Raw genomic sequence first — 27,140 nt, 5'->3', positions numbered from 1 at the left:
AAGCTTTGTTTTTAGACGAACTATAGCTTTACATCTGACTTTTAGAAATATTTTAGGTGTTCCACTTAAAATCAATATCAGTAATCACTCCTTCACAAGCTTCATGAAGTGAATAAAACTTCATACTTTTTCTTCTGGGTTACCCAAAGGTATTTTGATTAAGTGGGCTTAAAACATTATTGGTCACTCCACAATAGAGCTACCTTCCTGTTAAAGATAGAAAGCTCTTCTAGGTCAGAGCTCCTCAATGTCAGTCCTCATGTATCCCCAACAGATCCCGTTTTTTATCGAACACTCTAATATATATATATGCAAAAGGAACCAATCACACTGTTTTACACGCATCAATTTGTTTTATAGAAATTGCTGGTTGTAGTGATGAGTCATGTAAACTCAGCTTTGTTGGTTAGAAAAATATATAAGCTATAAATACTTCCTGTTTACCATAAAAGGTTATTTCCATGCGTAACATCTATATAGAAGTTAGTGACAAACTTATGACTTTGATTTTAGCATGAAAATATAATATAGTGGGGGGAAAAAAAATCAATTATCAACCTCAGTAGTACATTAATGAGTATTTCCATTCATTAGTAAGTCAATGACTTGACACTAGAATTATCTCATTGTTTTGTAGACTTTAAAATTCATCATGACATAGTAACTAATAGTTTGAGGTAGTTTTAGTTCAATCACCAATTCTTTAAGAAGTGGGTAGTTCATATTATATGTGCACTGAAGTTATTTACTGGGTATCCTTGACTTTGAATCCCTTGAATTGAAGTCCAAGTTGGTCAGCTGGAGCTAAGTACATGTGCACTTTGCACATATGGCCAATACAGGTTTAGTTAGTTTCATAATTTTTGGCAGTTTTATATTTTGCCTACATTTTGCTCTTTATTATGTCCATGTGATAAGTAAGCAAGAATTACCATGTGTCTTCATATTCATTCAATTAAAGGTTTAGGTTTTGGATTTTTACATTTATATTACTGTGTTTTGTAAAACTAAAAAGTATTTTATGATCATATTTCTGTTTTCACAAATATTTTTTCACATGTATTTTCATGAATGGTGTTGATTAAATTATATTACTTATGGTATATTTGGTATGTACTTTTGATGTTTGCTACACATTTTGTTATAAAAGTTGAAATGATGTGTAGTTCTATAGCATTTTGTTACTCATTTATATTCACAAAAATACAATTGACAAGCAATTTTTGGTGTCTTTGTCTTCTTGTATTGGACTTTCAAAATTATTCCTTCATTTTCGAAAAAGGAGCCCTAGTAATCGCACTACAGTCCCTGATTTTTACGATGGCCTTTCACCAATGTATCTCTCCTAGTGTTTGTATCAGCAGAATTCTGTCTGCCCAGGAAAACGTTTTAATTGTACTCATATCAGCCTGTATATTTAGACAATTACATTAACCTTATCTCTCAAGCTATAGTTTCACTTTATACACTATTCACATTTTTGTGGCAATATATGTTCAATTGCCAATTCAGCAAAATTAGATTGTGTGCTAGACACTTGGATTTATAGAATCTGGACCAATCCAATAAAGTTATGTGTTATGTTATATGTTAAGGTGTTTTTATTTTTCACCAGTCTCATCCTTTCTATACCCCAACCCCAAACTCCAAGTGGGTTTTACCTTTGCTCTTGCTTTTTGTATGTCCTCCAAAATTTCCTCTTTTGTTTGTTGGTGGATTTTGGATCTTAGAATGATTGTTGTGTATTAGGATACCACAGTGCTCTAGAGCAAAGTATCTTACAGTTACAGTAATATATGTTAAAATGATATTTTTTAAAAATGTAACGTGTTTAGGGCTTTAATTGACAGCTGGCTTTTCAGATGGCAAATAAGTAAGAAAAATCTACGAATCTCACTTTTGATTATGATATTGTAAAATGTTATGAATTACTATGACAAGCATAACATTCCTACTAATATAACTACTACACTGTCAGTTTGTTTAGTTGAAAACACTATCAAGCATACTAATGCCTCTGTTTTACATTGAAAAGTTAGAAGCTACTGAAAAATATCTTACCACATATATAAAAATATAATATATATAATAACAAAATGCTGTGACATTACCTTATTTTATATAGTATACACAAGGGGACTGAGCTCCCTATGCAATTTCTACTCTAAACAGGAAGCAAAACATTGGTATAAACTGTTTTTATTTTTAGTATTTTTGTATTCCCACTGATTCCAAAACATAATAGTACATCCCTTAATTTTCCTTCATTGTCTTTTCAATCCATGAGATAAACATAGAGACACGCACATAAACACCAGGCTTCATGGCCTGTGCACAGCCAAGACCCCAAGAAGTAACCCCTTGTAGCATATATTTTTCTCCATCAAAACAAGAAAGGGGTCCTCCACTGTCACCCTGTAAAAAACAGAAAATTTAATTAACATTGAAATTCATTAATAATATTAATTATTTCATAAATATTAACGCCAACTAATACGAATTGTATTGTGTTTTTTCATATTTATAAAATTCCAGCATAGTGGACAGCTGGTAAACACAATATATGGCTCTGTGCACCTAGCATGCTGTGACAAAACAGAGAAGATGGTACATGCATGCATACTTGTTCATACTCCATCAGTAGGGTTGCCGCCCGGCCGTTTTTTCTAACGGCACAGCCAGTTTTCAATGCTTTGAAGTTGATGCAGCCTTCAGTAAAATACTGGCAACGCAAAAGCCTCTATTTTTTGTGCAGTGCGGGCTCTCAAACATTTTCTGGGATGGTTGCCAAGATGGGTCAGGCAGTTTAATAAACTGTGATAAGCATTTTTGGCAATATTCTCATAAAATGTGGTTAAGGTTCAATAAATGTAACAAATGCTGCTTATTAAGCATTCAGCATTAGCAAATACAGCAAAGACTTTATTAAATTGAACAAAAGTACAAATCTCAGGGGTTCTGTGGACCTCAAGCTTCTTCTGCTGGGAGATTGTTTCAAATACCAACCAACCCCTCAGTAAAGAAAGTGTTCCTTACATTAAGTAGAATGTAAAAATCTCTGGGGAGCATAATTAATATGCAAACGACAACTTACGATTTCAGTGCCTGTAAGAATTTACCTCTACAGACAAGCAAGTGTCATGTTATAATTTATGGTTGCTTCTGTTGCACTACACTCCATCCCCTATCTCTTGTCGTTTTTTTTCTCTGCGGCAGGACACTATCTCACATACTGACTCCCCTCTCTTTCCTCCCTTCCCCTACCTTTCCTGTCAGAGAGATCAGAAGAGACCAGAAAATGGCTGGAAAAGGTAAATGAGGAGGTGAAGTGCCAGGTACAAGGCAGGGGGAGGGTCAAGGGGGCACTGACAGGCCTGAGGGACAGATAGAGGAAACTGTTGTCCCAAAATGAATGTCCCAAAATGAATGACCCAAAAACAAACAAACAAAATGTCCAAAATGATTATGGGCCCGTGCACAAGTCTAATATATATTATACGCCTGGTGTGTAATCTCATCATTTGCATGCTGTGTCCCTGAATGGCAGAAATAGCCCTCACTGGAAGAGGCTTTGCTCGTCTCTCGTCGTGCCTCTGTGATATCTATGCACCCTAAGAGCTTGTGTGCTCCATATTTGCACCCAAACACATTCCATTATTGCTTCACCCTTCACTGCCCTGCCCTTTTGTATCTCCGCCCTCACCGACCCACAACTATTGCCAGTACTTTTTTGAGGTGGCAACCCTGTCCACCAGAGGAATTCTTAGAATTCCAACACAATCTTGGAAAAAATTTTTTTTTTAATGTAAGCATCCTAGGCTCAGCCAGTGTGTATACTGAATAGCAAATTTTGAAAGTAATATGGTGTTACTCACCTGACAAGTGTCAATGCCACCTTGGATATTTCCTGCACAGAGCTCCTTACTTGTGACTTTATTGTTAAGGTACTCTGGACTGTTACATACTTTGTTCTCAATAACAGGAAATCCAGCTTCTTTCAGTACACCTTCTTTACCTGTGCCTGTAAATCAATAAATGTGCAACACACTAATAAGCAACATATGTGGAATATTTACCCTTTTGGCACCCAAGCATTTAAAAAAAACAGGTTTTAAAGGACATTTTAACCCTTGGCTCACCCTCTCATAAAGTGTGCTTATGGCAAAATTATAAGGCAGGTGATAAGTGCAACATGGGTGGTGTAATAGGCAGGGCAATCGGATGGACATGGGGCAGCCTGATGGTAGGGGCCCATGGGCTGAAGCTTTAACACTGTACTGGGCCCCACGCTTTCTAATGGCAGCCCTGCCTCGTCTGGTAACAATAAGGTTGATATTAAAAAACATCCTACAGTTTGCAATAAAAAAATATATGTATCCATTGTTACCCAGCACAACACATTTTTCAAGGAATATACATTTACTAAGGAAGTTGGGGCTTCTTAAAAAATTATATCGATTTTTTATTATTATTACTGTAGGTTTTCAACACTCACTCAAATGTTTAACATAGCATATTTGAATGTAACCTTTAAATACATTTTTTTATTTTATAAATATTTTATACTGATTTATATTTTATAAATCAGTGGTGTTCAGCATTATACATGTGTGAATCCTTAACTCCAGACAAATCCAATGCCCCTAGAGACCACAAGGGCACATAATTGCTTCCATTGATTTCAACGGGAGAGTCACTAGATGCTTTCAACTGCCAATATTGACACAAATTGTGTAGTTGATTTTGAGTTTTATGCAGTCAACTACATCTGCAAGTTTACGAGTTGGGGACAGGAAAATAGGCAAAAACATTAAAATGCATACAATGGCTGCAATGTTCCTCTAATGCTATGTTTTGCTACAAATATTCCTTAGGGCCCATACTAGATATCAAATTCAATATGTTATATATTATATGTTATTCTTAATCCAGTGTATATTATTATGAGTGCTAAAGTCACTTAGAAAATTAATCATTTATTATTACTTTAAATATACATTTTTCTGGCTGCTGCAAAATCCACTTATTTAGTGCATCTCACCTTGTGTTTCACCCCACCCAGTCACAAAACATTCTGCTCTATCTGGTACTACATAGTTAGGAGATGGTAAGCATGCCGGGAGAACTTCATCTGTTATCAAAGCTGGGCTGTAGGACAAGGAAGAGTAGTTAAGTATAGACAAAATAAATAACTTTCTTTACATAAGGATATGTTTCTAATATACAAGCACTGGCCACTTTATTAGGTACACCTTGCTAGTACCGGGTTGGACCCCCTTTTGCCTTCAGAACTCCCTTCATGGCATACTTTCTACAAGGTGCTAGAAACATTCAATTGGTACTAAGGGGCCCAAAGTGTTCCAAGAAAATGTCCGCAACACCATTACACCACCACCAGCTTAAACCTTTGATACAAGGTAGGATGGATCCATGCTTTCATGTTGCTTACACCAAATTCTGACCCTGCCATCTGAATGTCGCAGCTGCAATCGAGACTCATCAGACCAGGCAACGTTCTTCCACTCTTCCATTGTCCAATTTTGGTGAGCCTGTGTAGATTGTAGCCTCAGTTTCCTGTTCTTAGCTTACAGGAGTGGCACCCAGTATGATCTGCTGCTGTAGCCCATCTGCTTCAAGGTTCGATGTGTTGTGTGTTCAGAGATGGTATTCTGCATACCTTGGTTGTCATCTCGAACCATTCTGCCCATTTCCTCTGACCTCTGACTTCAACAAGGCATTTCTGCATCGACACAACTGCCACATACTGAATATTTTCTCTTTTTCGGACCATTCTCTGTAAACCCTAGAGATGGCTGTGAGTAAAAATCCCAGCAGTTTCTAAAACACTCAGACCACACAGTCTGGCACCAATAACCATGCAATGTTCAAAGTCACTTAAATCCCCTTTCATCCCCATTTTGATGCTTGGTTTGAACTTCAGCAGTTGGATTGACGTCTACATGTCTAAATTAATTGAGTTGCTGCCATGTGATTGGCAGATTAGCTACTTGTGTTAACAAGCAATTGAACAGGTGTACCTAATAAAGTGGACAGTGAGTGTACATTTACCAAAGCATAAAATAATCTAATTTTCAAAATGCAAACATGATAATAAATAAATAAATAAATAACCGGTCCTCAAGGGGTAAATGCACACATTTTCTGCCTCTTCAATTTTAATAACGTAAAAAGTCTAAAAAAATGTAGCCACCAAACAGGAAAAATACATTAGATGCATGACAGTAATCATTTTGAGCTAGGAACAATAAATTATGTAATAATTTATTTTTTGTAAATAAAAAACAAACTGCCTGAATTGGAAACTTTACATTACTATGTAACTATGAAGCTAAAAAAATAGTCATCACCATAGCAACCAATTGGACATCCAAATCAGTAAAAACCATCTCATAAGACGATGTTTCACTCTTTACACCAGAAATATTCTTTACACATAACCCTTTGCATTTTACCTTTTCAGTTTCAGTAAGGCAATGTCCGCATTACCAAGTCCCTTTACTAACTTCTCAACATCTCTGACTTGTTTGGAGGGCTCATTGCCATTTTCTTTATGTATTCCAAGGTATACCTTGTATGACGACGGCCTGTTTGATCTGTTTTAAAAAATAAAAAAAATGTGCTATAGACATTACTTGACTTACTAGGAAACAGAGAAAACCACATATCAGTTCCCTTTAGATATTGATGTATTTAAATTGTTCTTCATATTGCACTTTGATGTGAAATACGTTGTTGCTTTAAAAAATTATAATAATTCCCCAATATGTACATACATACTATTTAATAAGATTGAATACCATCAGTCTAAAATCTGGGAAACCAGATCCAAGAAAAAAAAAAAAACTGTCCCAGCACTCCACATCTCTCAAAACACATTTGTTTTTGTGTATAAGCATTTGATGCAGTGATAATCTTAACCCTTTATGGACCAGGGTTTTTTTTTAGACTACAGGACCTGAGCAACTTTCAGGGGCTTTCAGAGGGAGAGTGAGTGTATGTATGTGTGTGTGGTGTGAGTGTTAATGTATGACAGTAGTGTGTGTGTTACTTTAAAGCATTAGTGTGTGTATACTGTTAGCATGTGTTTGTGTGTTGTTATTTGGTGTTAGAGTGTGCGTTAGTGTATGGTGAGTGTGTGTGTGTCAGCATATGGTAGTAAAGTTTGTGTATTGTAGTGTATCTATATGATGTTAGCATGAGTAACTGTTAGCATGTGGGGCTGTTAGTGTTCAGTGTTAGCATGAGTGTGTGTCAGAGTATAGTTTAAGAACACCAGGTGTGAGCTTATTGTTAGCGGCAATAAGAAAAGAGACAGAGTGAGTGTGTATGAGTTAGTGTATGGTGTTAGAATAAGTGTTTATGTGTTAGTTAATGGTGTTTGAGTCAGTGGGTACATGTTAATGTGTGGGCGTTAGAGAGTGTGTGTTAATGTATGGTGTTTGAATGGGTGTGTTCTTCTCCTCACAGTGTTTATGTCACGGCTAAAGGACCAGCAGTGCAGGAACTTGGTATCATCCACCGGTACAGGAGCAGAGCAGTATACTGGTAGCAGCAGGCAAAAGAGTAGTCGTTACACGGAGCCGAAGTCAGGAGTAGGCGAGGACAGGATAATCAAAAACAAGCCGGGTCAAACACAGGAGATAGACAGGAACGTCAAAAACAAGCCAAGGTCAGAAGCCAAAATCACAAGGTATTTAATAAGCACAGCCAACACGCACAAGGCACTATCACAGGCAATGAGCTAATGCAACAGCCAGGTTTAAATAGACATACTAATTGCATTTCCCGCCCAGCATGAAACGGAGGCTTGGAACGCACAAGGGTAGTTCCTATAAGAGGCCGCATGGTGGCGCGCGTGTACACAGAACCAGAGTCCATGCAGTCTGTGTTCAGGAAACCTGCCAGTGGCTACAGGCGTCGAGGGGTTTCAGAAGAACGGCGGTTGGGACAGACAGAAGGTAAGTACCCCGCAGTTACAGTTTACAAGCTGCCAGCATCTGAGCACTGGAAAATGATGTAATATTCTGGTGCTCAAATTTAGCATTCTGGGACTGAGAGAACACTGATAGAGAGGGCTTTGCTGGCAGTCGTGCTCACCCCTATAAGCAAAGCCATTTTGATCAGTGTTCCCAGCACGCTGACTTAATCTGAGCACGAGATATCATGTACTGTTTTGCTCAATTTTAAGACAACCCTGATTATAAGATGACCCCCCAAATTTGAATATTAATTTAGAAAAAAAGAAAAAGCCTGAATAAGACCACCCTATAAGAAAAAATATTAATTCACATGTAAACTATTTTTTTATATTTAATAAAAACTATGATTGAGAAAAATAAATTTTTTGGTTTTATTTCTTTTTATTTGGCAACCTGCCCCCTAGTTATGCACATCTGCCCCCCGGCTTGCTACTCTGCCCCCCAGATATACCTTATATCCCCTATATGCCACTCTGCCTCCCTGATATGCCACTTTTCCCCCCTATATGCCACTCTGCCCCCTGATATGCGTTATACCCCCTTCATGCCACTCTGCATCCCTGATATGCCACTTAGCCCCCCTATATGCCACTCTGCCGCTGATATGCCTTATACCCCCTATATGCCACTCTGCCGCTGAGATATGCCTTATACCCCCAATTTACCACTCTGCCCCCCATATATATCTTATTCCGCCCTATTTGCCCTATACCCCCCTATATGCCCTCCCCGATTTACCGATGCATCCCTAGACTTGTCACCCGTGCTCCAGACTCCCTGGTGTCAAGTGGGGGCAGCCGCTGGATGTCTGCGCAATGCCCGCTGACAACCTCTGGTGCTAGCCGGGAATTCCGCCGGGGCTTCTATGACTGAGCACCAGAAGGTCACGGCATGCCGGTGCTCTGTCAAAGAAGCCCCGGTGGAAGTGTCGGGTAGCAGTGGAGGTTGTCTGTGCGCATCGCTCACCGGCTGTCAGAGAGGATGATACAGGTCTTCTGCAGCGCTGTGGGGATCCTCCTCTCTGGCAGCCGGTGAACCTCTGCGCAATGGGCGTAGACAACCTCCGCTGCTGGCCGGGGCTTCTGCCGGAGTGTTTATGAATGAGCACCGGAAGGTCATGTCTTGCCAGGGCGCCGTCATATAAGCCCCGGCAGAAGTGCCCACAGCAAAGAAGGTTGTCTGTGCGCATTGCAGACATCCACTGGCTGCCAGAGAGGAGGATCCTGGTCCCCTGCTGCACTGTGGGGAATCTGGATCTTAGTCTTATAGTCAGACCTCTATAAAACGACCTTGGATATAAGATGAGGGATATTGTTCTGAAAAAAAACCCATCTTATAATCAAGCAAATACGGTAATTTCCTAACTTTTAGATGCAAGCAGCTTAGCCATTGCCGAGTTGCACCATGGTTTACAGGTAAAGTTTTGTCAGGTATAATAAGCACCTCCTTTTAGGACTGAAAATGGGGTAAACTGTGCATATTATACTTAAGATTATGTAGTATATCACTTGGGATATTATTATTTTAAGCCTGGACTCTGTAACATCCGAAACGGAGGACAACAAGTTTGCCTTTCTTTTATACATTAAAATGATCGTTTTTATCTACTCCCCTCCGCTGCCTACCTTCTTTATCTACAAGTACCGGTGTGGGATACAGAAACTCCTAAGGAGATCATCACACTCTATGTATGGGCATATTTATGGCCTTTAAATTGTAAAGGTCAGATCTGCTTAATAGAGTTTTTTGAGACCCACTTTGATATACTACAAAAAACTTGATTTTTTTTCTTTTTTCTCTTCCCTTTACATATGAGCCTTTTGGATACTGTGTGTTGGAACTCGCTGGATTAAGACTAGATATAAATTCCCCTTTGCCACTTTCAACAATCAATCCTGTATGTTTAATGTATATATCATGTAACTTATGGTGTTAAGTAATTAAATGTTCTAATTTCTTAGGGCTCGGAATGCAGCTTTGTAAGAATTGTTCAGTTGTGGAGGTCATCAGGGCCGGACTGGCCTCTTAAGTGTGGCCGACGGCTGGATATGTACACACATTACGTTTTCATAATCGTACGGGGAGCTGTCGGCCAGTGCCTGGTGTGCCAGTTGGCCAGTCTGAACCTGGAGGGCATCAGTATATATGAAAGTGGCAGACAAGGTATGTATATGCTAGAGTCCTTAAATGCAATACTGCTATATGTGGAGATCAGTAGGATTTAAAAAAATACTGTCCAAGCAGATCTATAGAGTGTTTCACAGAGATGCCGGGCTATTAATTTTTTAATGTACATATCATGTCACCAAAATTGTTCCCGATATAAGCCAAAAAACACATACCGTTCCAAGCAGTGTGCAGCTGTGATAACCCACTGAGGAGCAATTAAGGTTCCTCCACAAAAGTGCATTCCAAAGCTGGAAAAAAATAGAATAGTATAATATATATATTTATATTAAACTCCAAAGCAATTTTTAGTAGTTGTATTTTGCAGCAACCAATTATTAATGTTTTTTGATGTTTGCTCACAGGTTCTGAACTGACCCCCATCCGCAGCATTCGCTGTGCTAGTTCTTTAACTGACTGCAGGTAAGTCTACCATGTTCATGACGATGTGTCTAGTCGAACATATCTTCTGCAAGCAAAAAAGCTGGTGGTGATGGGGCAAATGCTCATGGGAGGATTCTGCAGTATTTTCAAAAGGGACACCATGACAATTTAAAGGGATCATGCAGCAGTAATATGCATTAAAGTGCATATGATGGCTGGAGTGACCCTTTAGTAATAATGTGTCTGGATTTTTCAGGTAAATCCCTCTGAGCTTGTTTAGATGTAATGTACGTAAGTTTTACTTTACTGGGAGGGTGGTAGATAAACTGTACGGTCTCCTATCAGAAGTGGTGGAGGTAAACACAATGAGGGAATGCATAAACTATCCTGAATCTAAGACAAGAACAAGGACTTATTACAGTCTGAGTATTTACTCGGAAAAAATTAGCATAGTGGTTATCAGCCCTAAAATTCTATGTTTCTATGTTTGCATGCAGTAAAATGCTACTAATATTAAGCTAATTGGGGAATTCTAGCCAAGCTGCCCCGTAATAAAAAGCAAAACCTTGCCCCTTGCCAGAATCCTGAACATCATAGCCTTTTCATGGAAATGTTGTAAGCTCTTCTTTGAGCAACAAACCATATTTGTATGGCATCACAGTTGCATGTAATTACAACTATGACTCACGACTGTAAACATTGTGAACAAGCTTGCTTTTCTTCTTTATATATAGGTAAGATATTATTGTCTCTGATAACATGACAACAAATAGTGGGAGACAAAATTACAATGTAAGAAAAGTATAGACACACATACAAAAGAGAGATTGTAATAGCAAACTACTACTCACAACCACTACTGCATTTTTTTCTAATCCAGGACCTAAAAGTGTTCTTTGATATTATTACAGAATACAAAAAATATATACATATATAATTACTTTGTTCGAAGGCTTATTTGCCAGGGCCAAGAATGGGGTATTGCTTCACATCCACCAACTATTCTACCAAAACACTTTTTCTGTTTTCTTTTTGGTTTTCCACATTCAATTTCAGTAGAGGCTAATGGAGACAAAATGTAGAAACAGTGAACCAATAAGAATGTAATGTGACCAGAAACATTAAATTGATATTTTAATGTATGTTTTAGTTTTGAAACTATACTCCATATTGTAGTGGATTCATGTCCACTTGTATTTTATTTCCATTTTATTGTTACAAAAAAACATGAAAATAATAAGAGGTGGTCCCATATTATTTTGCTATATATATATATATATATATATATATATATATATATATACGTACACCCAACATGTCATGTGTCTGAACTGAGACACTGGTGTTGGGGGGCGTGACTAGGCGCAGGACCAGGGATAAAAGTTAATGTTCGTCCTCCTTACCTGAAGAGCCACCTTGTGATGCTTACTTGTAGAGGGTTGTTAGGTGGGTTAGTGGGAACTGTAATTGAGGACTGTGCTGAAACAGCATTGATTTCATAGCTACCTGAGCCAGTCGGGGGAGATCAGAGGACGCCCCTCCACGCAACTGGCCCATGATCCCCACAACCCCTCAAAATCAGGAAGGTACTTTTTCAGAGGACATAAGTCTAAGCAGAAAAAAGTAGGGTTCTGGGTTGTATAACTAGAGAGATTAGTAGCAGAATGATGGAGGACCTTCTGTCACTTTACAAACATCGCCTAGAGTAGTGATGGAGAACATTTTTGGGCCAGAGTGCCCAAATTTCTGCATCAAACTAAGTTGCAGACCTCAAAGTGCCAACATTGCGTATTAAACACGTAAAGTGTTTTTCAGTACAAAATCACTATACACAACAGAGTAAATCAACTTGCCCATATAAATTAGGTTTTTTTAAGCACAGAAACACATGAAAAGAGGGGTCTATTAGTGAAAAGGATTTTATTAAATAACATTAGCATTTGCACTGAAATGATATCAGTGTATAACAAAAATACACTCATTCACTCTCATTCACACAATCATTATCTCACTCATTCACACAAATAATTTACACATATTCATGAATGCATTTTCAAAAATCATTCAATCAATTCATCCACACATTAATTCATTCATTCTCTCATTTATACACAATTTATTCACAATTAATTAATTCATTCGCTCACATCATTCATCCACTCATTAATTCAAACTCTCAGTCACACAATTCATCCACCCATTCATTCATTCTCTCACTCATTCACAGAATTCATCCACATATTAATTATTAATTATTTCACTTATTCTCACTCTATTTCAATAATATATATACTTGAAATCTACCTCTACCCCTCTACCCCCCCCTTCCTTTGTAGTTTACTTACCCTGCTGAAGTCCTGTGGTGGGAACGCAAGGCCTCTTCTGTCATCATATTCCCGCGCTCAGCATGAAATACCGGCACCGCGACCAAGGCAGAGGCCTTGCACTCCCACCGTTGCAGTCAGGGCAGCACAGAGGGAGGTGGGAGAAAACAGAAGGGCGCCAAGCAGTTGCTGAAAACTTTTTCATGAGGGACCGCTTGGTGCCCCTTTCTCTCCTCCCCCACACCCCAAAGGCTGGCCCTGTCAGTTGGTAACCTTGCCGCGTGCCACAACTGAAGGTTTCGCCATCGCTGACCTAGAGTGTTGTATACAGTTCCTGAGACTCTGTCTCCAGAATGATATTGACATTCCAGAGAGAGTTCAGAGGAGGGCTACTAAAATGGTAAATGGTTTGCAGGATAAACATTATTAGGAAGACTAATGGATCTCACTGTCCGCAGCTCAGAGGAGAGAAGAGAGACAGGAGAGATAAAAATCTCAAGGGAGTAGAAATGTTAGAACAAAAGGTCATAATCTAAATCTAGAGGATTAGAGGTTTAGATGTAAGTAGAAACATTTCCCATCAGAAGTGCTAGATGCATTTTCATTGAGGGAATTCAAATATGCATGGGATAGGCATAATGCTAACTTGAATTTAAATCTAGACCAAGGACTGATTAAGCCCTGAGTTTTACATAAGGAAAAAATTACAGGCTAGATGGGTTCTTATCTGCCATCACATTTTATGTTTCTATGTTTGTCTGCAGTGAAAGGCTAGTGATATTAGATTATTAAAAGTAATAATCTATGTTAAATTAAAAGAACTCAGATCAGCAATTTAAGGCGTCCCTCTGGATGTGGGCTTAGTACTGATAAGCACCAGGAAATACAAAGAGTTTTACATTAGAGTGTCATACAGGACCAGTATAGTTTACTGAGGCAAATTTTAGTTCAAGTGGGTAAACTAGTCCTCTCATAAATCTGATTCCACTTCCCATCTACCATCCAGCTAGTTATGCTGTTGTATTTAATGTATTTAATGTAATCCAATGGACTGAAAAGGGCAAACCAATATTAACAAGGAATATATTTTTAATAGTTTTTGATTATCAAACATAGAAGCATTAAATTTGACGGCAGATTACTAGCATAGTACTATGTCTATCCCATGAATGTTTGAATACCTCTACTGTAAATATCTACCACTTTTGGTGGGATGCGGTTCCACTTATTTACTACCTGGTAAAGTAAAACTTCCTTAGATCCAAGCCTCAAGTTTAGGATTATGACCTCTTGCTCTGACATTTCTCCTCCTGTACTTTGGTACATGCCTTTATGTAGGTAGTCTATAATATTGAAAATCTAAAAAAAAAAACTATACATCCAATTAATCCATTAATGGTAACTAAGACAAAACTGTTTAAAGATAAATAGAAAATAGGCTATTTTAATTGTAAAAAATAACAATTACCACAGCGTGGTATGTCACAGTAGTCCCATTTTATTGTTCCAGGTGTTGTAATGAAGCACCATGGTCCATTGATATCACCATCAGGGTTCCTGCAGTACTGTGTGGAAAACAAAATTAAATGGGGAGAAAGCTAATTGTTCATTTGGTTCACATTGTAAATTTAATCTGGGCTATTGGAAAGTAAATTGTGGTTTTCAACAGCCTCCAGGCAAACTTTTTTTGCAAACAGCATTTTAATCTTAATAACTGTACATTGTATAATTAAAATCAATTGTTTCACATACAATATGCTTTGCGATTTATTTAGAACTAGGATTCACAAAATGCAGAAGAAAATAAGTTTGCCAATTATGTCTAACATTGCTACATCCACACTTAAGCTGACGTGATGATGTTAGGTACTTGGATCTATTTGTGATGTTTCACATGTATGACACCAATCCCACCACTTTCAGTCTAAATTTAAACCGGCATCTAGTTAATCTCGATTCGTTAAAGATTTGTGTTCTTTTAACAAATTATTTTCATAATGTAGGCATAAAATACCTAAGGAGACCAAGGGTATTATTTACATTTTATTGGTTTTTTAACCCAGAATTCTAGCTTGTAATGTGCAGTTGTATACCATTCCCTGTAGTGATTGCAATAAGCTATTGCAAAAATTATGTCTGTAGTGTACTGGGGCTTTCCCCGGTGGAAGTCTTGTACATTTAAGAGTTTATGTAAGAATTCTGTTTACACTTAAATGCTTAGACTCCATGTGGGGAATCCCTCAATGCCTCAAAAAACCTCAATGCTTGTTGGAACCTAGTCTATTGTGAAATCAACTTGCCAGCATACAGGGGAGGGAAAATCTGACATACAGATGAGTAACTTTAATTACACCGATACCCCCTCCACCATTATTAAAAAAATAAAAACACTAAAATTATATTAATATATTTATTTTATTTAAATTTAAAAATGGGTAGTTGAGCTTTTGCGGATAGCTTCCACTACCCTCAGCCAAAATGATGATGAGGTGAAGGGAGTTGTAGCAGATACATCATGGATGCAAAATGATTGTCATACATTTTGACACTTATGGAATTTAACTATGACTCAGAGATGTGTTGGTCACAGTGATGTAATGGCATAGGCATACTCAGATACACTAGATACATTTACTAAGGGAGCAGAAGGGTTTTAAGAAATGTATTTAGCTTTTGTTACCTTTACTATTTGAAGTGTAAATGTAAGTTTGTCACCTATAAACATTTGCATGGCTTCCATTTCTCATCCCCAGCACTCAAATCACATTTACATAGAAGAACATATATGCAGATTTAAAGTAGATTTAAACATCTTACATTTTTCTCCAATCGAGAGTTAGGGTGTGTTAATGGTGTGAAGCTTGTGTGATTATGTGGCAACTGAGAGCTCCATTCTTGGCATATATGACCATTAACAGTTCTAGACCTGGTGCCATAGTAATCTTCACCTTTGCCTACAATACAATCTAGAAAAAAAATCCAACATTGAATGCAAATTATGGAATCAGAACACATTCTCAGTTTACTCAAATGGGTAGACTTGTAGAGTTGAAAAGTAAGATATAGACAATTTCAGTATAGACTTCAAGTGCAAAAATTAAACCAGTGCATTTTAACAAAAGATCAATAATTTTTTTCTGTACATATTATTAATTAGTCTTGTGTTTATGGGTCGCATGCTTATTTGATTGATTGATGTATGAAATGGTTTTTAAAATACATTGGTTTAATTTTTTCACCTTTTTTCTCTGCACAGCTCTGCACTCTAATTTGGATTGGTTAGCAGTACAATTTTATAACATAGGAAGGACTCAATGAAGCATGATATGTAAATGCAAATTGAATGAAAAAATGCATTACCTGGAAGTGAAGTGACTATAGTGGGTTTTGTTGTTTTTGCTGGCCTTTGTTCTATTTGTGGAATATCCAAGCACTTTTTCAGATTGCAATATTCCCATCTCACGCTGGGATCTGTGGTATAACACCATGGACTCTTATCATTATCTGGATTCCTGCAGTAATTTTTCTCCAGTCCTCTACAAATTGAAAAAATAATTTAATGTGCTTGCACATAATATGTTAAAATACACTATGGGCAAAAGTATTGGGACACCTGACCATTACACCAACAGGGACTTTAATGAAATTGTATTCTAAATACTTTGGCATTAATACCGTATTTGCTCGATTATAAGACAAGGTTTTTTCCAGAGCAAATGCTCTGAAAAATACCCCTTGTCTTATAATCGAGGTCGTCTTCTAATCAGACCTCATTCTGCTGGGGCCAGGCTGCTTACCGGGCTTTGGTCGCGAGCAGCGTCACTCTTACTAGCTGCAGGAGAACAGGAAGCTAGCACAGTCCTCACATAACTCTGCCTCCCCCCTCCTTCCTCTGGGGGCGGGGCCAGAGAAGTTGCTCGCACAGCCGGGCCCCTGCAGAAGTCTGCGAGTGGGAGATCTGCAGTTCAGGTAAGGGGGTGGGGAGGGTTTTTGTGATTAATGTGTGAAGTATGTGTGATTAATGGAATGAATGAGTATTTAAATGTTTGTGAATGAGTGTGTGTGTGTGATAGCATGGATGTGTAAGGGGGGTGGTGGTGATGGTAGCATGGCATAGGGAGGCTGTAATCACACTACTATCATCCCCAGGTTCCAGCATGTACTGGCTGCCTTGGCTTGATAAGAGTGTGATTGCTGTTAGCAGTTATATATATATATATATACCTCCAGAAATGCATTTTAACCCTCTATATGCCACTCAGCCCCATGATATGCATTTTAACCCCCTATATGCCACTCAGCCCCATGATATGCCTTTTAACCCCCTATATGCCAGAGTGGCATATAGGGGTATAAGGCATATCATGGGGCAGAGGGGCATATAGGGGGTTAAAAGGCATATCATGGGGCACAGTGGCATATAGGAGGGTAGAAGACATTTCTGGAGGCAGAGTGGCATATAGAGGGTTAAAAGGCACATTAAGGGGCAGAGTGGCAAATAGGGGGGTATAAGGCATTTCTGGGGGCAGAGTGGCAAGCCTGGGGGCAGATGTGCATAACTGGGGGGGGCAGGTTGGCAAATAAAAGGAAAAAAAAATATATATATTTTTCTCAATCATAGCTTTTATTAAATATGAAAAAATAGTTTACGTTAATTAATATTTACTAGTAAAACGTTTTTCCTATAGGGTAGTCTTATATTCAGGCTTTGTTTTTTTCCTAAATTAATATTTTGATTTTGGGGGGTCGTCTTATAATCAGGGTCGTCTTATAATCGAGCAAATACGGTATGTGGCCACCCCCCTCCCCTTTGCAGCATAGCATTGTCCAAAATGCCTTTGTGTCTTTGTATGCTGAAGGGGGCATACAAAAATATTTTAGACAATGCTATGCTTCCAAGTTTGTGGGAACAGTTTGGGGAGGACCCTTTAATATTCCAGCATGACCAGTGCACAAAGCAAGATCCACAAAGACTTGGTTGGATTAATTTGGTGTGAAAGATCTTGAATGGCATGCACAGGGCCCTGATCTCAACTCCCTGAACACCTTTGGGATGAAACATTCTCCATCCCACCTACCAATGTGAGTCGCACTTTTAGTCACTACCATGGACTTTCAGAGGGCTCATGATCTGGTGCTTTGATGGAATCAAAGACGAAAATTGCTTAAGATATTCTATGGCGGAGCAACAACTATAAAACAATCATTGCCACCACAAACCGCCACTGGTGTCACCACTACAACAAGCATTGCCATCACTGTATGCTACTAACTCCCCAGAGTAAAGAACAACCACTGTTGGCTTTACAACCTTAGCAAAGATGTCATATTTTAAAACATATATCAAATATTTAATTGTATATCAAAACAAGGAACACTTATTTAAATTTATGACAACATAGAATATTGCTTAAGATATTCTATGGTGGAGCAACAACTATAAAACAATCATTGCCACCACAAACCGCCACTGGTGTCACCACTACAACAAGCATTGCCATCACTGTATGTTACTAACTCCCCAGAGTAAAGAACAACCACTGTTGGCTTTACAACCTTAGCAAAGATGTCATATTTTAAAACATATATCAAATATTTAATTGTATATCAAAACAAGGAACACTTATTTAAATTTATGACAACATAGGAGGATTTATGAATATTCCTTACGCGTTTGGATTTTTTTCAGGTGTTTTTTCATGTTTATGAGGCACCATGGAACTCCAAGCCTGACACTTCTTTCCTGAGATAGTCATGTATGTTGAGCCACGATACATGACACCATTCCCTTCATAACATTCCAAGACTGGAGATGCATTTGTTGGAATCATTTGAACTGAAAAATAAAAAAAGGGAATTGCAGTATTATAGGCCTTGTTCATATAGCTAATTATATTGGAAGCTACTGCCTTATTTTTTGGCACTGAGTTCCAAAATTATTGGTCGGTAGGCAATGGTTACCTTCTGGCACAGAAGAATTGTATAGGTATGGGGTAGATAGATAGAGGTTTATTGTTAGTGTTTTCTCTTATAATTCAGAACTTGTTAATGGTTTGCTGTTGGGCACCACTAAAACATCACATTGCTTTACATTCAGAATATTTGTTCAGGCATGCTATATGACTAGCATATGTTTCTAGAGTACTGTAACTCCAGAGGCCTGGTTTTGTGAGACTGCCTGGTGTGCCTGTGAAATGTTTTCTTCCATACCTTTTTATTATAACCATTTTGTTTTCAGGTATGGCTATGTGGTAATGTTACATGTACATATGAATGCAAACCTACGCTATGGTATTTGTCTTTAAAGAGAATTGAGACAGAGGTGCATACTTAGTAAGTTTAGGTAAATATTATCTAACACAATCTGTGACGGGAAGCTGCACAGCAACTGAACTGATTCAAGATGTAACACTGCAATAAGCTTCTATTCAAAATAATTCAGAGATAAGCCCTTGGTGTTGTGTAAAAGAATTCATTTTTAAAATTAATATCACCTAACCAAAATAACATATGAATTGGTAGTGAAGAGAATTGGATCTGAAAGTGAAGATAAGAAACCAAGGAGGTAGATGAAGAAAATTTAAATACGGTAAATATAAGAACTTGGTAAAATATAAAGAGGACTTCAAATATTTTTGTAATAAAAGCTTTTTTTATGTCAATCTAAATTTGTGTATCAGCATATTATAATGTATGGACTAGCACGAAGAGGCCGTTTTTTTTGTTCGTTCCGAAGGAACGTAGAACAGAATATAGTGCCCGCAAAACGTAGGCGAAGACGACGACACACAACCTCGAAGATTCTTCGTGATCGTCTTCCTTTTTGCTGCGCAGCCGCCAAAGTTTCAAACAGGAGTGAGCTGATCCTCGTCTGTCCAATCAGCTCACTCTTGTGACGTCACGCTAAGGGTCTCGTCAAATGCCTGTTCTGCTGTTTTTTGAATTCTGAAAGTGCCTTTATAAGACCAGAGCTTGCCTGAGAGATCCATTCATTTTTCGCTGTGACTGCTTTGGCAACACTGCTGTGCTGCATCCGAGCGTTACAGAGAGAGTTGTTCTGTTCTGTGTGAGACTGGTAAGCCTCAGCCTGCCATTTCTCACAGTGTACTCTTCCTCACTTCAGTTCTACTGAATTAATAATTTTATTAATTTAGTCATTTTTTTATTAAATTTTTTCCCAGTGCTTCTGTCATCAACTGTGTAGTGCTGTTGAGTTGACAGTGCACCCAGTGCCTCAGTGGCTAATGAAGAACTAGACTATGAGCCAATCAGATTCCTCAGGGAGCAGTGTCCAAATGACTAGTGCACAATTTTCCCCTGAGCCTCCACCTTCTCTGCTGCAATCATCACCACCAGCAGCAGCAGCAAAACCTACCAAATCTGCTAGACTTAAAGCAATTAGCAGTACCACCAGTGCCACCACCACTAGTTCTGCCGCTGTTCATCCACCCCGAGCAGTAGAAGCAGCACCCAAGACACACCCCAAGGCTGTGCGCGCCCCAATTTGGGAGCACTTTGAAAATGTTGAAAACGGGGGCTATGGAAAGTGCAAACATTGTGGGAAGCTAATAAACAGAGGGAAAGTGTCTGGCCATTTTACCAGTGCTAGCATGAAGCATCACCTCAGCACTCAACACAACGCTGTGCTATTGGGGAAAGATGCAGAAGTAAAACGTAGTGCAGGCAGCATAGCTGGTGGCCGTGGTACTACAACAATAACTAGTACCATCTCCAGAGACAGTGGTAAAACCCCAACAGCTGCTTCTAAGCCAATAGCAGCAGCTAGTGCTGGCAGCCAAAGACCAAGGCAGGTTGGAACACTGCATGCCCAGCCCACCCTGGAAGAATTTGGGGCATTCCACTCCAAGAGAACAATGCCCAAACAGCAGGCCAATAAAGTAACGCGACTTATTGGTCAGTTCATTGCTGTTGGAGGGGCATCCTTCTCCATGATTGAAGGGGAGCCTTTCAAACAATTGATGGTGGCTGTGGCTCCACAATACACAGTTCCGTCACGTTCCACTTTCAGTAGGAACTAGACTTGGGCACCAGGAGGCTCTTCGTGTTCGTCTTCGTGCTCGTCTTCGGGGGGAAAAAAACCTTCGTATTCCGCGAATATTCTCACATTCTTCGTGCTCGTTTAATCTTCGTTTCCTTCCCGGTTGCCTAGCAGGGGTTAATACGGGGTTAACAACACATCGGAACAGCAGCAGCTGCCGTGAAGGTACGTGTGTGCAACTCTATTGGTCGTTTCGGCAGGGGGCTGGTCTGGCATCAACGAGTGAATTGCAGAACGCACTTCATTCGTTGATGGCAGGCCAGCCCCCTGCCGAAACGACCAATAGAGTTGCACACACGTATTGAGGTGTACTGTACACAAAATGACCTAGAGACAAATGCTCCAAGGAACTTGGCCTCCGTTTATCATACACAATCACACATCCATAGATGTTTAATAAAAGAATAGGGATTATTTTACATTTTTAAATTGATTTTGGACCACTTGTAATACATGCCTAACATTTGCTACCTATTCACAATGGCATACTTTGCAACAACCCAACTTTTACTGGACAGGACTGGAAAAAAGCAGGACTGTCCACCAAAATCTTGGGTGTGTTGGCAGGTATGCGGATGGAAAAATGTTGGACAAGAACTAAAAAATAGCTTAGGGTTAATGTACGGTTATGTTTAAGATTAGTAGCAGTGCACTGGTTTGGTTAAAGATGTATTATGTCTAAATAATAATTTAATTTTAATTTTAATGGGTTTTAAAAAAAAAATTAGGGGTTTATTTAAATGTATTTTAAAGTTAGATTTATTATTTAGTACTTTATTATATTTATTTAATGTTTATACTAGTGCTACCTACCGAGCTATAACTACCAATGTGCATTTGCATACCTAGATAGCTAAATTAGATGGGAAGGGACCGGAAAAAAGCAGGACTGTCCCTGAAAAAGTTGGGTCTGTTGGCAGGTATGTGGATGGAAAAATGTTATAGTATGAAGTGTGAGTTATAGCGTTAATGCTAGTGAGTGTAGAAGTGAAGGCCAGGACAAATAACAAGAGGAAAGGTCCTTGTGATTTGTGCATTGTACGTGTATGTGTTATGTGTGTTATTTGTGTTGTCACTGTGTGTTATATGTGTTGTGTGTTATGTGTTATGTCACTGTGTTATTTGTGTTATTGTGTGTGTTATGTTTGGTTGGTTGGTTGTGTATCAGAAGGAAAATAATGAAATGGAAAAGGAAATGGAAAAGGCGAATGAGTGGGCAATTGGCGACCCACTCACCTGTTTCACCCCAGAGCAAAGCATCCAAACACTGTCAGTCCTAGACGTTTGGCAGCGGACTTCCAGAGCTCAGACACAAGGCCCTAGCGTAAGCTGGCCACTCCGGCGGAGGTAGCAGACATTGCCACACCACAAACAGACGCAGCCAGGGGGAGACACTGCCCTTACCATTAGGGACATTTTGGGCATGACTCTAGCCAGGAAGCGAACTGGCACAGAAGAGATGCTGGCACCACCACCACAACCACCACCACCACCACCAGCAGCAGCATTGAAAAATGGGAAAGGCGAATGAGTGGGCAATTGGTGACCCACTCATCTGTTTCACCCCAGGGCAAAGCACCCAAACACTGTCAGTCTTAGACGTTTGGCAGCAGACTTCCAGAGCTCAGACACAAGGCCCTAGCATAAGCTGGCTACACTGGCGGAGGTAGCAGGCATTGCCACACCGCAGCAAGTGCAACCAGGGGGGAGAAACTGCCCTTACCATTAGGGACATTTGAGGCATGACACTAGCCAGGAAGCGAACTGGCATTGAAGAGACGCTGGCACCAGCAGCAGCAGCAGCAGCAGAATTGGGAAAGGCGAATGAGTGGGCAATTGGCGACCCACTCACCTGTTTCACCCCAGGGCAAAGCACCCAAACACTCTGTCTTAGACGTTTGGCAGCAGACTTCCAGAGCTTAGACACAAGGCCCTAGCGTAAGCTGGCTACACTGGCGGAGGTAGCAGGCGTTGCCACACCACAGCAAGTGCAACCAGGGGGGAGAAACTGCCCTTACCATTAGGGACATTTGAGGCATGACACTAGCCAGGAAGCGAACTGGCAGAGAAGAGACGCTGGCACCACCAGCAGCAGCAGCAGCAGAATTGGGAAAGGCGAATGAGTGGGCAATTGACGACCCGCTCACCTGTTCCACCCCAGAGCAAAGCATCCAAACACTGTCAGTCCTTGGCGTTTGGGAGCAGACTTCCAGAGCTCAGACACAAGGCCCTAGCGTAAGCTGGCTATACCGGCGGAGGTAGCAGGTGTTGCCACACCGCAAACAGACGCAGCCAGGGGGGGGGAGAAACTGCCCTTACCATTAGGGACATTTAAGGCATGACACTAGCCAGGAAGCGAACTGGCAGAGAAGAGACGCTGGCACCACCACCAGCAGCAGCAGCAGCAGCATTGGAAAAGGTGAATGAGTGGGCAATTGACGACCCACTCACCTGGTTCACCCCAGGGCAAAGCACCCAAACACTCTCAGTCTTAGACGTTTGGCAGCAGACTTCCAGAGCTCAGACACAAGGCCCTAGTGTAAGCTGGCTACACCGGCAGAGGCAGCAGGGGTTGCCACACCGCAGCAAGTGCAACCAGGGGGGAGAAACTGCCCTTACCATTAGGGACATTTGAGGCATGACACTAGCCAGGAAGTGAACTGGCAGAGAAGAGACGCTGGCACCACCACCAGCAGCAGCAGCAGAATTGGGAAAGGCGAATGAGTGGGCAATTGACGACCCGCTCACCCCAGAGCAAAGCATCCAAACGCTGTCAGTCCTTGGCGTTTGGGAGCAGACTTCCAGAGCTCAGATACAAGGCCCTAGCGTAAGCTGGCTATACCGGCGGAGGTAGCAGGCGTTGCCACACCACAAACAGACGCAGCCAGGGGGGAGAAACTACCCTCTCCATTAGGGACATTTAAGGCATGACACTAGCCAGGAAGCGAACTGGCAGAGAAGAGACGCTGGCACCACCACCACCAGCAGCAGCAGCATTGGAAAAGGCGAATGAGTGGGCAATTGACGACCCGCTCACCTGTTTCACCCCAGGGCGAAGCATCCAAACACTGTCAGTCCTTGGCGTTTGGGAGCGGACTTCCAGAACTCAGACACTAGGCACTAGCGTAAATTGGCTACACCGGCGGAGGTAGCAGGCATTGCCACACCGCAGCAAGTGCAACCAGGGGGAGAAACTACCCTCTCCATTAGGGACATTTGAGGCATGATTTCAGCCAGGAAGCGAACTGGCAAAAGATACTGGCACCACCACCAGCAGCAGCGTTGGAAACGGAAAAAGGTGAATGAGTGGGCAATTGACGACCCGCTCACCTGTTTCACCCCAGAGCAAAGCATCCGAAGACTGTCAGTCCTTGGCGTTTGGGAGCGGACTTCCAGAACTCAGACACTAGGCACTAGCGTAAATTGGCTACACCGGCGGAGGTAGCAGGCATTGCCACACCGCAGCAAGTGCAACCAGGGGGAGAAACTACCCTCTCCATTAGGGACATTTAAGGCATGACACTAGCCAGGAAGCGAACTGGCAGAGAAGAGACACTGGCACCACCACCACCACCAGCAGCAGCAGCAGCATTGGAAAAGGCGAATGAGTGGGCAATTGGCGACCCGCTCACCTGTTTCACCCCAGGTCAAGGCATCCGAAGACTGTCAGTCCTTGGCGTTTGGGAGCGGACTTCCAGAACTCAGACACTAGGCACTAGCGTAAATTGGCTACACCGGCGGAGGTAGCAGGCATTGCCACACCGCAGCAAGTGCAACCAGGGGGAGAAACTACCCTCTCCATTAGGGACATTTGAGGCATGATTTCAGCCAGGAAGCGAACTGGCAAAAGATACTGGCACCACCACCAGCAGCAGCGTTGGAAACGGAAAAAGGTGAATGAGTGGGCAATTGACGACCCGCTCACCTGTTTCACCCCAGGGCAAAGCATGAAAGTCTGTCAGTCCATGGCGTTTGGGAGCGGACTTCCAGAACTCAGACACTAGGCCCTATTGGCTACACCGGCGGAGGTAGTAGACGTTGCCACACCACAAACACGTGCAACCAGGGGGAGAAACTACCTTAAACATTACAGAGAAAAAAAATGTACTTTCCAAGCTAAGAGCTGGGTAACCCAACTTGGGCAGATTGAATTTAAGAAAGGCAATCTGCTCCATCAGATGAGGTGCCATGCGTGAGAAAACACATAGAAAACACACGCTCACTTTGAACAGTCGTTGGCGGACATGATAGTAGCTGCTGCGCAACCCATGAGAGTGCAGGCCACACACTCTTCTTTTCATCCCAGTAGCTAAGAGGATCAACATTAGGCGCAGAAGGAACTTCACAGAGGTAAAGTTTGACCATTTCAGCAGCACTACTCTCCTTTCTGCTGCTAGCTCTGTCAGATGGTCCAACTATACTCCCAAGTGCCTCTTCCCAAAACGCAGCTGCTCCACTTAGATGTGTTGTGCTGCTTGTGGCACTGCTGCTGATGCTGCTGCTAGGAGTAGCAGACCACATCATCTCTTCCTCCTCCTGCACCTCTCGCTCCTCGGACAGCATTCCCATTTTACGCTGCCAGTCACGCACCTTGTTGACCAATTGCTCCCGGTAGCTACTGAGAACATTAAATTTCAAAGCTAGCTTTCCCTTAATTCTTGGATCGCAAAGGCACGCTAGCATCATTTCGGGACTCTCTTCCATTCGTTTGCGAAGGTGTACTTTTAGCAGATCCTTCAGCTTCCCGACTATGGCTGCTACGTCAGGATGTAGAGTGCCACCTTGAACAGCCTCACGGTTTCCAAGGAACACATCCATCTTGCTGCCTAGATGGGAGAACACTGGGATTACCTGGGCCAGACTGGCAGTGTTTGAGCTTAAATTTTCTGTGGCATCCCTGAATGGTTTAAGGACTGCCACTAGCTGGGCGATCACTGTCCAATCCTCCCTATTCAATGGAGAGGTAATCCCAATATTGTGCTCTGAGGCAAGATTATGGATTGCCCTCTGCTGCTCCAAAATCCTCTCCAGCATGTCTAACGTGGAGTTCCACCGTGTACTGACATCCTGACGTAGGCAGTGTACGGGAAGACCTGACCTCTCTTGCTCTTCCCTCAAAAGTTGGCTAGCCTTAACACTATGGTGAAAGTGCCCAGCGATCTTTCTGCAGCGGGACAGAACTACTACTGCCACATTAGTTCCTTCTGACATTGCTGCCTTCACTACAAGATGGATGATGTGGGCTGCACAGCGCACACCAACAATATGACCATCTCGCAGCGCTTTCACCATATTGGCACCTTCGTCAGTTACCACAAAACCAACTTCAACATTGGTGCCTGCCTCTGCTCCCACCCAAAGGCTAAACATTTTCCTCATTGCATGCAGAATATTTTGGGAAGTGTGCTTTTCATCCATCACTTCTGCATGGAGAAGGAAAGATCGGTAGCCTGCTGCAGCAGCTTCCTTAGACACACCGGGCTGCCACCAGTGTGCTGTCAAAGAAAGAAAGGCATGCTGGCCGCTAGGTGCACTCCACAAATCTGTAGTGAAATGAACACACTGACCAGCAGCCTTGGAAAGCTCCTCTTTCACTGCTGCAACACAGGACCGATACAATGAGGGGACAATGTTCCTGCTGAAAGTGGAACGTGACGGAACTGTATATTGTGGAGCCACAGCCGCCATCAATTGTTTGAAAGGCTCCCCTTCGATCATAGAGAAGGATGCCCCTCCAACAGAAATGAACTTACCAATCAGTCGCGTTACTTTATTGGCCTGCTGTTTGGGCATTGACCTTTTGGATTGGAATGCCACAAATTGTTCCAGGGTGGGCTGGACATGCAGTGCTCCAACCTGCCTTGGTCTCTGGCTGCCAGCACTAGCTGCTGCTGCTGCTATTGGCTCAGAAGAAGAAGCTGTTGGGGTTTTTCCACGGCCACCAGCTATGCTGCCTGCACTAAGTTTTACTTCTGCATCTTTCCCCAATAGCACGGCGTTGTGTTGAGTTCTGAGGTGATGCTTCATGCTAGCACTGGTAAAATGGCCAGACACTTTCCCTCTCCTTATTAGCTTCCCACAATGTTTGCACTTTCCATAGCGCCCTTCTTCAACATTTTCAAAGTGCTCCCAAATTGGGGCGCGCATAGCCTTGGAGTGTGCCTTGGGTGCTGCTCCTACTGCTCGGGGTGGATGAACAGAGGCAGA

General features: G+C 41.3%; 1 protein-coding gene across 1 annotated transcript in view; it reads right to left on the bottom strand.

Moving 5' to 3' along the window:
• Nucleotides 1-2,253: 2,253 nt before the first annotated feature.
• Nucleotides 2,254-27,140, bottom strand: part of LOC149282103 (plasminogen-like) — a 49,386-nt gene continuing 24,499 nt past the window's right edge. The window contains exons 10-20 of the mRNA XM_089498630.1: nucleotides 20,101-20,115; nucleotides 18,545-18,710; nucleotides 16,235-16,410; nucleotides 15,692-15,840; nucleotides 14,343-14,439; nucleotides 11,492-11,612; nucleotides 10,343-10,417; nucleotides 6,474-6,614; nucleotides 5,042-5,148; nucleotides 3,876-4,021; nucleotides 2,254-2,415 (exon numbers count right to left, since the gene is read on the bottom strand). Of these exons, the coding sequence (XP_089354756.1) occupies nucleotides 2,254-2,415; nucleotides 3,876-4,021; nucleotides 5,042-5,148; nucleotides 6,474-6,614; nucleotides 10,343-10,417; nucleotides 11,492-11,612; nucleotides 14,343-14,439; nucleotides 15,692-15,840; nucleotides 16,235-16,410; nucleotides 18,545-18,710; nucleotides 20,101-20,115 (1,355 nt within the window). The remainder of the gene's footprint in view (nucleotides 2,416-3,875; nucleotides 4,022-5,041; nucleotides 5,149-6,473; nucleotides 6,615-10,342; nucleotides 10,418-11,491; nucleotides 11,613-14,342; nucleotides 14,440-15,691; nucleotides 15,841-16,234; nucleotides 16,411-18,544; nucleotides 18,711-20,100; nucleotides 20,116-27,140) is intronic.

Source organism: Sceloporus occidentalis, unplaced genomic scaffold (genome assembly GCF_023333645.1).
Source record: "Sceloporus occidentalis isolate IW3139 unplaced genomic scaffold, rSceOcc1.0.p SCAF_123, whole genome shotgun sequence".
Taxonomy (NCBI): domain Eukaryota; kingdom Metazoa; phylum Chordata; class Lepidosauria; order Squamata; family Phrynosomatidae; genus Sceloporus; species Sceloporus occidentalis.
This window is presented reverse-complemented; position numbering and strand designations above follow the sequence as displayed.